This window comes from Halyomorpha halys, unplaced genomic scaffold (genome assembly GCF_000696795.3).
Source record: "Halyomorpha halys isolate HHAL.00 unplaced genomic scaffold, Hhal_1.1 Scaffold430.1, whole genome shotgun sequence".
NCBI classification, from domain to species: Eukaryota; Metazoa; Arthropoda; class Insecta; order Hemiptera; family Pentatomidae; genus Halyomorpha; species Halyomorpha halys.
Genome location: NW_027106536.1, coordinates 358,252 through 371,457, shown reverse-complemented (window position 1 = coordinate 371,457; position 13,206 = coordinate 358,252). Strand labels below are relative to the sequence as shown.

Here is a 13,206-nt window from a genome sequence, read left to right as displayed (position 1 = left end):
ATAGGAATGAATTGAAACATTTGTATTTGTTATACAGACTGAAATTGATTGTAAAAGGAAACTGTAGGGAAAGAAAATTGTTTATTATATCTTATTATTATATCGCTTTATATCTGATTATACCATGTATGTGTAATTTATATATGTCCGGTTACGGATTGATAAGTATGCTGTGTGAGATAGCAACCTCATGTATTTAGGCAGAATAGATAAATAAAGTATTTCTCTATATTCAAATTCTTCAATGATTATTGTAAAATTGCAGCATTATTTATATATCTGCTAAATATATTATATGAGTTACTTAATCTAGAAATAATATATAATTAAGAATAAATAATATAACTAGTTGCATTTAGCTTATAGAACTTAGTTTTAACTTGTTAAATAACAAGTTCAAAATAGCAGTTTAACTTAACCTTATCTAGATCCATTTACATTAAGTCCATGAATCCCCTCCACTCATATTTCATAGAATTATCAGACATTCATTCACATCCACCAAAAATGGTTAATATTTGTAATTGTTATCTATGATATCTAAATCAATTTTATTCTCATTTCTGTACCACATTAGCTTTAATATCATCTAACAATGGTTACTTTCATCTGTAATTTTTTTATTATAATCACTCTATGCTATTATAATCTGTTATCTGCAATCATTTTACATTATTATTTGCCTATATTCAACATAGATTGCTACATATTTATTTGTTATATCGTTTCATTGGATGTTTATATTTTAATTCCTAAACAAAAATTATCCAGTGTAAAAGAAAGGTTTTGGGAAATGTTTTTAAACCATGGAATACTAAGTTAATATTTTGCTCACCACAATCAATCTCTGGTCCCTCCTCTTCTTTAATAACTGCAATATAATACAATACTTCATTAGAATGATTGATTTAAAATGCCAATCAACTTTTTTTTATGGCTTACTAATAATACAATTTATAAAATTTTTAAATAATGTAAAAAACATTTATCATTAAAGAAGTTAATAGGAAGCAGGTTAAATTATAAGAAAAAAAAATTATGAAGATTCAAAATAAATAGTGGCAAGTTCGAGGTGTTACATTTCAAAACCAGTTAGGTCCAGTTTCAAACTTCTAAATTAATCAATTAACAGTTATAATTGATATAAATTTATTTTTAAAAAAGAATTAGTTGAAAGATATGTGAGTCAATTGTTTTTGGCAGAAATGCTATGATCTTGACATGATCTAAAACCAAAACTGTTGATTAAAAATAAAAAAATTGAAAATTGATTTGGATGGTTTTGGAATGGAATGGTTTTAATGATTAAATAGATCAAGAGAAGTACAAATAAATCTTTACAAATTAAGAAAAATTAATACAATCAATAATCATTTTTTTTATAACAGCAAACCTATTGAAACGTTTAGAAGATTTATAATTCTTTATTCCCAAGAAAATGGCCACCATGAACATTAAATATTACAAATGAAAATGATTTATAAAATAAGAAAATAAAAAGAACTATCATAAAGATAATAAAGAAACTTTTTCAAAAATAAAAAAAAAACCTTAAATTACTGTACATTTTGTTCAGTTATAACATTACGCATAACAGTTTAAAGTTACTTTTATATATATATATATATATTATATAGGGTTGGCAAATATGTCCTTTAGGATTTTTTGGGTGAAAGAAAACTGAGTATATTTTGTACATAATATTTATTTTAATTTACAATATAATGTCCATTATTTTCGATTACCTTACTCCATCTCTCTAACAGCTGATTAATCCCATGTTCATAGAATGTCCTGTGATTTATTAGAGAAAAAGTGATCATGGTGCTCCCTGACACCCTGTTCATTTTCAAACTGTTTTTCACTTAAGGAATTTTGTAGAAACCGGAATAAGTGGTACTCACTAGGAGGAAGGTCTGGTGAATAGGGAGGGTGGGACAAAAGATACCATCCAAGGGCTAACAATTTATTTCGGGTGACTAACGAAGTGTGGGCCTAGCTTTGTCATGATGGAAGACGACACCCTTTCAATTTGCAAGTTCTGGGCGTTTTCTTCAAATCGATTCATCCAATTTTGTTAATTGTTAGTAGTATAGAGTGAAATCGATCAAAACACCTTGTGACAACAGCTCATAAAAATTCACACCCTTGAAATCCCACCATACAGAAAGCATTATCTTCTTTGGGTGCAATCCCGCTTCAGATATGGTTCCAGGTGGTTCGTTGTTGGATATCCAAGATTTTTTTTTGCACCACATTATCATAGACAATCCACTTTTCATCCCCTGTCACGAGCTTTTAAGAAATGGATCGTTTTCTTGATGTTTCTCCAGTAAATCACAAATGGAAATGCGTGTTGCCAAGTTGGTTTCCGTCAGAGAGTGGGGGACCTGAACATTAACCCAAGAAACGTAACCAAACTTCCGCAAATGATTCTCTAGGCTTGTATGTAATACATCTAGGACCTCTGCAATGTCTCGCACTGATTGGGATGGATTTTGATTGACTATCACCTTAACATCAATGGTTTCAATTTCTTGTGGGCGACAAGGTCGAAATGAGTCGTTTATGTCAAAATTCCCTGTTCGAAACTTGTGAAATCAATTTTGGCACGTGCACTCTGTTAAGGAATTATCCCCATAGACCCTGCATATTATTTTATGTGCCTCTGCAGCTTGCTTTCCTTTTTTGAAGTAATAAAGCAAAATATACCTATTATGCACGAGATTTCCGTCCATCTTTTCAGATGGATCACAAACACAATACTGGCCTAATCTTAACAATTGTCAACAAACATAACTATTTACATATACAAATAGGATAAACAATCCTCTGTTGGGATTAATTGTATCAGAAAAATGTGACCTATTAAACAAAACATGAATATAAAAACCGAAAGGACTTATTAGCCAACCCTATATATAAATTATATAATTCCTATCTATAATATCTAAGAGTGATATCCAAGGCCTCAGAAGGCAAATTTTTGGCATGGGAGAGGGGTGTTTTGAGCAGAATCTATGACCCAGTATGTGGATATGAACAATGGAGAACCCGCACTAACGAGGGATTGCGTAAGATGAAACCGAATTTGGTGTCAATTGTTAGAGAAAGCCAATCAGATGGCTAACCAGCCATGTAGCTTACATACTCAGGGGATCATTCCCCAAGCACTTAATCAAAGACTGATCTGGTGGAGGACGTGGAAGGGGAAGATCACACTTGAAGTGGCTGGACAAAGTCAAAGAAACATTGAAAAAGATGGGCATTAGAATATGGCAGATGCTTGCCCGGGACAGGAGAGGAGAAAGATTACAAAGTTCTTGTAGGACATTAAATAAATATAATTACTTACCTAACTATATGGAATATAAAAAAAAAAATATTGTTAATTTTATTTTAAGAGTAACATTAACAAGATTTAATGAACAAATAAATAAAGGCAAATAGAAATAAATCCAAACAAATAAATAATCAAGGCTATCAATAATAATTTTTTGGTATGATTGCAAGCCCAAAGAAAGATTGATAACATAAATATTTTTGGTATGATTGTTAGCCTATAGAAAGATTGGTAACATAAATATTTTTGGTATGATTGTTAGCCTAAAGAAAGATTGGTAACATAAATAATTATGTTATGATTGCAAGCCTAAAGAAAGATTGATAACATAAATATTTCTCACCTACGTCTGGGATGAGTAGTTCTTCTTTCATGAGAACATGATCATCTATCAACATAAAAAAAAAAAATTAAAATACGAAAATATTACAATATTAATATTGATAAGGAAACCTTTTGAAGCATGAAAAAGGAACATTCAATCGCTATACTTTTTTGTTTAATTGTGCCATTATTATAATTTTAAGATAATTTATATATGATGTATATATAACACACAATAAAGTGCAGTTAACAGGTTCAGTATGAATGGCATATCTATATTTATCCATAAATGTTTCACAGGGTCAATTGACTTCATACATTTTTCATAGTTAAAATGTACTCAACAAAATTTTTAGATGATTACTTCCTTGATACACTATATTTGATACCTCTTTCCTTCGAGCACTCATTAAGAGTCTATAACTCTTCGAAAAGTCATAAAAAGTAGAAGCATCCTCATCCACTGAGTTCAACACAAGATCAAGTACCAAATTACTCATCATAATAACAATAACATCTATAACAGCTAACTGATGTTGAGGATTTAGAGAGGGTTTTATAACACAAAGATTAAGAGAGCATTGCTTAAACCGACGCCAACTGCCAACTGATCCAAACAAAGGAAAGCCTCCCTTCCATGCAGAGTCGCCATCTATTATTTTATTTACAAATCAAATAATAAACCTTATTTTCTACAATAACTGAGCTAGTTCTACACTCCTCACAAACCAAAATCTACCTCCAGCTTCATCATCTAGCTTGGAATTGCATGCTAAACAAAATAACAAAATTATCATTTTTATTTGATACATCCCCGTCTATAGGCTAGAATAAATGAGTCACTGGTCTCAGCAAATGTGAAATTTACAAGTATATTTACTTTTATGTTAATTAGAACTGAAATTTCTTAAATATATAGTTAAAAATAAGGATTATATAAAATTAATGTATTTCTCACCGTGATTAATCTTTCTTTCAACATCCTCTTCTTTGATAACAATTGTGGTTACTGCAACATTCCATACTCATAATTCAACACAGCATATAACAATAATATAATAATAAAAAAATAATATAACAATAATAAAAAAATAAAATGGAAGTTTAAAATATAAAGAAGTATTTTCAAAATTTAAAGAAGATACCAATAAGAGGGAATTTAGATTTTTAAAAAAAATATATTTATTGAAATTCACAACTGTACATTATAATACATTCAGTAAATTTGATCTGTTATAATGGAGTGAAACAGGCATGTAGAGAACTACCCATTGAAAGATCTCTAATGACGTTTTTACAATAGCAGGTCTCCTGACCATCTTATTTTTACTCACCTCAGAGGATTGTCAGGAATGGAAGAGGATGCAAGGTTCGAAAATAGTGGGTTTGGGTGGTTAGGGAGTTTAGAATGGAAGGAATGATAACTGGTTGGGGCTAGATTGGTTACATAGGGAACATTAAGGTCTTTATGTATGATTTTATTAGTGACAAAGTAAGGAGCATTGAGGATTTTACGAAGGATATCGGATTTTAAGGAATTCGAAGGTTTAGTGTAGGACCAAAGCTCAATTTCAAACCTCCAGATTAGCCTTATTACAGTCAAGTAGATCAGTCTTTTGTAATAAATTGAAAGTTTAGACCATTTGTCTAGTAAGTGTTAGGGATAGAATATCGATATCGATATTATCGAAATATCGATATCCAATAACCGATAATATCAGAATATCAATATCTTCCTACGATAATATCGGAATATCGGTTTCTTAAAAAAAAATAAAGGTCCCACCTTAAAAGTAGAGATAAATAAAAGAAATATTGATAATATACACTCCAGGAAATGTTTGTGGAGAAATATAATATGGCAAAGATATTCCGATATTATTTAATCCAAATATCAATAATTTGTTAAAGAAAATATTCTAGCTTAATAATAGTATTTCCATATTTCATACTGAAAATTTCATATTTATTTCAATATTTGACAATTTTATAATTATTGATTTCTAACATTAGCAACAATATTCCAATACTATATTATCAAAGAATCGATATATTGTTTCAATAATTTAACATGCATTCGATCTATGATAATGTTATTAATATCGATATCGATAATTAGCAACAATATTCAAATATTATTTTATTGAAATATCAATATTTTGTTTAAAAATACTAGACAACTTTAAAATGAAATATCGATATTTTGTTTAAATAATTTAATATTTATTTTGATATTAAACATATTTGATAATATCGATATGGAAGATTATCAACAATATCCCGATATTATTTAATCGAAATATGGATCTTTTGTTTAAAAAGGCTAAAAAATTATAAAACAAAGTATTGATATTTTGTTACAATATATTAAATTTTATTTCGATATTTGACATTTTTAATAATATCCGTATGGAAATTTATTAACGACAGTAAGATATCATTTTATAGGAATATGAGTAATTCGCAACTAAAAAAAAATATAAAAATTGTATGTCGCTATTCGACATTATTATTAATATCGATATTGTAGGTTAGAAACCATATTTCGATATTTTGCTTAATAGAAATATCGATATTTTATAAAAAAAAAAAAAAAAATTCTGGAAAGCTAAGATAAAGTATTTCGATATTCCATTTTGAAAATTTCATATTCATTTCAGTATTTAACATTGTTAATAACATCGATATCGATATTTATCGAAATCGAAAGAAATATATAATTATGAAAATAAAGTATCAGTATTCCTAGTTTAAAATCTCTATTCAATTTTCTAGTCCTATTAAACAAAATATCTATATTTCGATGAAGTAATATCGGAATATTGTTTTATATTCCATATCGATATTACAATACAAAATATCAAAATAAATATGTAATTATCAAAATAAAATATCGATATCTTCGTTTTTAATTTTCTATTCTATTTTATAGTTTTTTTTAAACAAAATATCGATATTTCGATAAAATAAAATCTGAATATTGTTGCTAATATTTCATATCAATAATACAATACAAAATATCGAAATAAATATGTAATTATCAAAATAAAATAACGATATTCCATTTTTAATTTTTCTATACAATTTTCTAGTCTTTTTAAACAAAATATCGATATTTCAATGAAGCAATATCGGAATATTGTTGCTTATATTCCATATCGATATTACAACAATACAAAATATCGAAATAAATATGTAATTAGGGTAATAAATAAGGTAAATTAGGGCTGTTTTATCTTTGCGATCTCTGGAGGGATTAAGTGATAGTGCTCCACTAGGCCTAGCTTCGCCTACTCCTGGCGGAAGTTAGGAGAAAATACTGTTTAGTTTTAGAACAGAGATCAGGAAGTATTTTCATGCATACAGCATTTCAAAATGGAATTTACGGAATAGGATTTTTAGTATTATTTATCAAAACTAATGGAAAATGGCTGAGCAACCTAGGTTTTGCAGATGATATTGTGCTCTTTGCAAAAGGCATGGAACAACTGAGAAAAACGATGAAGCAGCTTTTGACATGGTGTGAAGAGGATTGAGGTGCTAGGTGCAGGTGTGGTTATTTCTGGTTTCTTGGCTGCATTAGTTTTAATGTTAGGCTGTTCAACTAACTTTTTTGATTTAACCAATTTATTTTATTTTTGAATGGAATATGGTCCGGGTGCGGTAAAAAAAAACTCAAATAGTAGATAATTATACTATTTTATTGAGCCGTTTCACCCCACGTTGCAGGGCTTCGTCTGGGGTGTTTTGACGACAGTCAAAAACAAAGTGTGACAATTTGTTTTTGACTGCCGTCAAAACAGCCCAGACGAAGTCCTGCAATATGGAGCAAAACGTTGGCTCAATAAAATAGTATAATTATCTACTATTTGAGTTTTTTTTTATCGCACTCGGACTATATTCCATTCATCTATACACACGGTCAATCAATAATCTTTCATTATTTCTTTTTTGTTTGGTGAATTGCCCACTTGCCCCTGGGTCAGTGGGGCAGCCTTTCTGTGCCGCTTTTGAAGCATTCTTCTCTTTAATATTGTGAATCTTTTTCACTTATCTTTGAAATAGGTGTCTTTTCCTCGGGACCTTCATAAGATATATTCTCCAAGTTCATATTAAAAAAGAACATCACTATATGAAACTATAAAAAAAAAAAAAAAATGCGAAACTAAAAAAATATTTTTAAGAAAATAAACTATATACAAAATTATAAAAAATTGTTAAATAAAACATTTATGAAAATAAACAAATTAAAAGTCTGTGAAGTGTACATATAAAAAAAAACCTTCATTGTCTTTGGATTCGAACTTATAACTCAATGGAGATAGTAATGGAATACATAGAACCTTGGCCATAAAATATAGTCTAAAGATAAGATCCCTAGGGGGAATTACCTATCGCTAAAGCTATCACTAGCAAATGAATATCAATTGTTATTTGTCAATTTTGAATAGATAATCACACACCTCCACTACATGAGTGTATAAAAATGTTTAACAGTTTATAAACTCATGCTATATGAAGCCTGAGAGCGGGATTTGAGCAATAATCCATGTGACACAGGAACAACTACAGATATGAACAATGAATTGTACTTGCGGACATGACACATGAGATTGTCGAATTTTGAAATAAAAATATATTATTCCAGTGAAGATCATTTATATTTCCATTTTTTATTTAAATGGAAAAAAGATAATTATAGAATAAAACTATATTTTTGTAGTTGTGAGTTATAAACAACTCATTATATTATTACTGCCTTGATATCTGTTCATTAAATTATGAAAACAAAACATCAATGGATCCATTTCTGAACTACGACTCAGTTTAATGTGTTTAAAGTTATAGCCAAGCCACAATATTTTTATGCATTTATATATTCAAAAACCTCGGAATGTGCCATATAATATGCAATAAGAACCTGTAAAAGAAGCAAAAAAAAAATAAAAGATACAGTAAAAAATTTTCAAATAAATAATACGAAAGCTAAGATATACTAATATGCCTATGAAAAGGTTCTGAATAAAGAAAGAACAACAGGGAGGGATCAAAAAGAAAACCAAAATTATTTCAAATTTGTATTTTAATCATAAACCAAAATATGTAAATAATCAGTACAGCTAATAAACTAAACAATCATTCCCATTCAATATTTTATTAACACCTCTTTTAAAATGGCCTGTCACGAATTTTTAATAAAAATCTCTTCAATATTTTCTTTCAATGTTTCTCCTACACGGCTTGGTACATAAATATACTCTTCTTTCAATGTTTCTCCTACACGGCCTGCTACATAAATATACTCTTCTTTCAATGTTTTTCCTACTTGGCTTGCTACATAAATATACTTTCTTTCAATGTTTCTCCTACTTAGCCTGTTTCTTTCAATGTTTCTTCTACTTGGCCTGCTACACAAATATGCTTTTCTTTCAATGTTTTTCCGACTTGGCCTGCTACATAAATATACTTTTCATTCAATGTTTCTCCTACTTGGCCTGCTACATAAATATACTTTTCTTTCAATGTTTTTCCTACTTGGCCTGCTACATAAATATACTTTTCTTTCAATGTTTCTCCTACTTAACCTGCTACATAAATATACTTTTCTTTCAATTGCTATATATCGAGGCATTAGCCATTATTACAACAACAATATGTCATTTATTAAGGTTTTACGCCATCTGTCACGATACCTGGTGGAATATCTTCTAAGGAACTTTTTACTGCGTCCCTGGATGTGAACACATCTGTGTTTAGTTTGACACATGAGTCCCTTAAGTGTTACAACAAAAACGACAGGTTTTGACGAAAAATCTGAAGCCAATTAAGCAGGTGCAGGCCCTTCCTGACACATATCATACTTTCCCACCCGCTCTCGGGCCTGGAGGGGGAGAGGCCTTCCTAGGGAGCGTTCTGTCACCTATGACCAATGAGGAATTAGATTCAAAAATAAGGTAATGCCCCAAAAGGGAAGTGGGAGAACTAGACCGGGAAAAAGGGCAGTGAAGAGGAAGACTTAGAAGAGAGAGGACCAGGCTTGACCGAGGAGAGAAGAAACAAGAACGAAGAGAGACAAGGTGCACTTGGACCAGACGAAGTCGTAAGAAGGGCCATGAGACCTGGACATCCCTTATGAACAAGACGACACCTACGGAACTACATCCCATGGCATGAGTCAGCAAATATAAGTATAAATTAAACAATAAGCAATAATGTAATAATCATATTTTATGGCAAACATTTATCTGAATCATTACAACCATTTTAATAAAATTATATATCAATAAATTGTAAATAAATACTTAGTCTGTTTATGTAGTTTATATACTATTATATAACCCAATATCACCCCTTATTATATTATATTATTAGTGATAATAACATTTTATAAATGTAAAGGTATTTAATTGGTAAATTGGTAAACACACAAATAGCCTTTGGAAAAGAATCCAATTATAATAACAGTTTTGCAGGACTCAATAAATTAATTAATTAACTTATTTTGGGTTAATTGTCTTCAGCGATTATCCTGGCATCCCGACTAAATCTCAAGACAGTACATAGCACAATGTTTCTCCTATTTGGGGTGCTACATAAATTTACTTTTTTCAAATTTTTTTAATTATTCTAAACTTTCTTCTAGCAACAGATTTAGTTTAGTTGAAATAAAACTCAGATGGGTATCAAGTTTTTTTTTTTGTTTTTTTTTCGGCCAAGATTCCCATTGGAGTCCTATACTGCCTAACCATGGTTGGGGGTCAAAGTTCTTCATTTTGTGGGACCCCCACTCAATGAAAAAAGTCAACGTCCCAGGCCGGATTCGAACCGGCACCGCCAATAGACATCAAATTGGTAAGACTGTATCTTAACCACTGAGCTATGGGCGGCCCGGGTATCAAGTTAGCTTATTGATTAACATTGTATTATTGGTCTTTTCATATTCCATAAAAAAAATGCCACCGAAAACGACTTTAAAGTCTCATTCATTATTAATTTATGACACTCATGACACTAGAAAGTGCTTTCAAAAAACATCTTTTTCCCATTATAAATTAATTTATTGACATCTGGAAATAGAGATCAAACTTTGTCTGCATCTGTGCGCAACACAAGACACATGGATCATTTCTTTATAAAATAACATCTGATTTCTTCCAGTTTTTAACATATACCCATCTGTCATCAGCAACAAAACCCGGCTTTTTGTTCTTTTTTCTGATGAAACAATTTTAACTCCATTATTTATTTATAAATCGACTTATCACTTCATAATTTGTTGTTTTTTTTCAATACCTAACACCAAATATGAATTGGCTTCATGGCTCATTTTTATCTAACATCCTGGCTAATAAATAAGCTACACATAAACTGAGACAATCAGTTGTTACGTTGACTATTAAGTATAAATAATTGTTCCCAATTCTCAGTTTTATTTTTTCATAAATCGTCTTGAAACACTGACTTAAATGGGATTTTCACTAAGTACTCTAATCCTGGGTAATTTTGTATGTACATTTAGTTAAAAAGTTCTTAAAAGGGCCTCCACCATGGTTAGAATAGGTTGGTCACCTGCAGATAATCCCTCCTTATGTTCCCCGTAGCAATGACCAGGAAGGGGGTCATAAAAAAAAAAAAAAAAGAAAGGTTAACATAAATCAATGTTGAAGTTGCTTTAGATGTAGATATCATGGTTAGCATGCAACAACTGCAGATGTTTCTTAGTTAATTAGATAATACAGCGTTCGATAAACATAAAATATTTATAAATGTATCATTTATTAATTTTCTCTGGTTGTTTTAGATCAAAACACATACAAATTAGCTAGATCACTTAACTTACTATAAAGTAGTTTATGACACTTATCTTCGTAGCGGTAGTAGTTTTTTTGATATTCACATATGAATATAAATTTGGCAAATGAAAATTTGTCCGAACAGCTATAAATCAATCTATTTTAGCAAATTTCATGAAAACTACTAGTCCTACGAAAATAAACGTCATAAACTACTTTATAGCTCATTAAACAAACTTTGATTTAAGTGCTAATAGACATCTGTACGTCAAATGGTTTATGAGAATAGATTTTTCAAAATAAATTCAATAACTACTGATTTTTCAGTACGTTCCATTCAACATTTCTTTGAAATGTTGCTTTTTAAAAAGCTATATCTCGAGAACTATTGAAAGTAAATAGCTCTATTAGGGCTTACATTTTAGAAAATTCACTTTACTTTAAATGATGCTCTCTTATATTTTCTATTGTTGTTGGTAGTTGGAAGGAAAATAACAATAGAGCTCATTTATATTAACTTATTGGTTGATCTGTGATTTTCTTTTGCTTTTAATATGTTTAGAGCAGTAGTTGCAATTAACAGGTTTTCCATCAGTAGTGAAAACGGTTTTATCTTTGGTATTATACGGCTCAATCGAAGATTTCCATGTTGAACTAAATTAAGCACTTGCTTCTAGCATTTATAAGTTTTACCAAACATAACAGAAATACTGTTTAGTAGGTCTGGTACACAAGTACCAAAAACTAAACAAAATGTAAATATACAACAAATATTTCATATTCTGCTATGAAATATTCTAATAACTTTAAGATACAGTGAACTTACATGGTGGATTAGTTTCATCAGTCATTATTTTCTTTGTTTTGTATAGAACACCAAAATGACTAGTAGCTGAAAAAAGAAATAAAACACCCGATAAATTAGTACTTAGCCACACTAGACACAAACATTTTATGTGTGATTAAGAAGTTAATTAGTTGATTTTATATTTATATCTATTGCAATTTCTTTTTTCAATGAACAGATATCTTTGAATAAATTATTCATTCTAACAACTATTTTGAATGCTCTGAACACAACAGAATAAATACATTCCATTAGCTTATTAGCTTTAAATACCAAGCTATCTTCTCAAATCCTTTCTAGACATTGAATAAAAAAATTTTAATATCCTTAAAATTAATAAGCCTCCACCAAAGTAATAATTAAAATGGACTTGATGCAAAATGATCATGATTTAAACATTCGATCACATCAGCAATGTTTAGACACAGTTTAAGGCAAAGATACAACTTCTAATACAAATAATAGTAAAATTTAATAAAAATAAAAGCACACTTAAATGTAATGAAATATATATTACGAAGAAATAAATTTTACTTGTGGCACAACTTACTGACACGACAGCTAACGAAAGACTGTTGGATTTAAAATAGCAATCAATAGAAATAAAATCCCCACTCCAATTTTGTAGATAAGCAAAGAGGTAAAACTCCTAAGTAAGGTGTTGATAGTTGACATAGATCGATATGAGAACAGTTCGGGGGTGCGGTCAGTAAATAACACAAACACTAATAAACTAAACTTATTTATTTATAAACTTATTGTATGTACTTATTAATATTCCTCATTAAGTTCTTTATTTTTCAAAATTTTAACAACAAAACTAATGTGTTGCTTACAACTGGAGAGCTGTTTCCACTAAACAGCGCTCTTGTAACTTCCTACCTACATTCAAGTGGGTC

The 13,206-nt window shown here is 29.8% G+C and overlaps 1 protein-coding gene across 1 annotated transcript; it reads right to left on the bottom strand.

The window, feature by feature from the left end:
- Positions 1 to 368: 368 nt before the first annotated feature.
- On the bottom strand, positions 369 to 12,857 carry LOC106690717 (uncharacterized). Its single transcript, XM_067044884.1, has 5 exons — positions 12,842 to 12,857; positions 12,287 to 12,352; positions 4,626 to 4,676; positions 3,687 to 3,731; positions 369 to 871 (listed from the first exon to the last, which is right to left on the bottom strand). Exons 2-5 carry the CDS (start codon positions 12,309 to 12,311, stop codon positions 753 to 755), a joined length of 240 nt encoding a protein of 79 aa, XP_066900985.1. The 5' UTR covers positions 12,312 to 12,352; positions 12,842 to 12,857; the 3' UTR covers positions 369 to 752.
- Positions 12,858 to 13,206: the final 349 nt, after the last annotated feature.

Bases quoted from the DNA above. Each gene is read 5' to 3' on its own strand.
- LOC106690717 (XM_067044884.1), bottom strand. From the start codon at position 12,311: ATGACTGATGAAACTAATCCACCAT. The intron at 3,732-4,625 runs GTGAGAAATACA...TTATGTTGATAG, and splicing joins TGAAAGAAAGATTAATCACG to ATGATCATGTTCTCATGAAA. The intron at 872-3,686 runs GTGAGAAATATT...ATTATATTGCAG, and splicing joins ACTACTCATCCCAGACGTAG to TTATTAAAGAAGAGGAGGGA.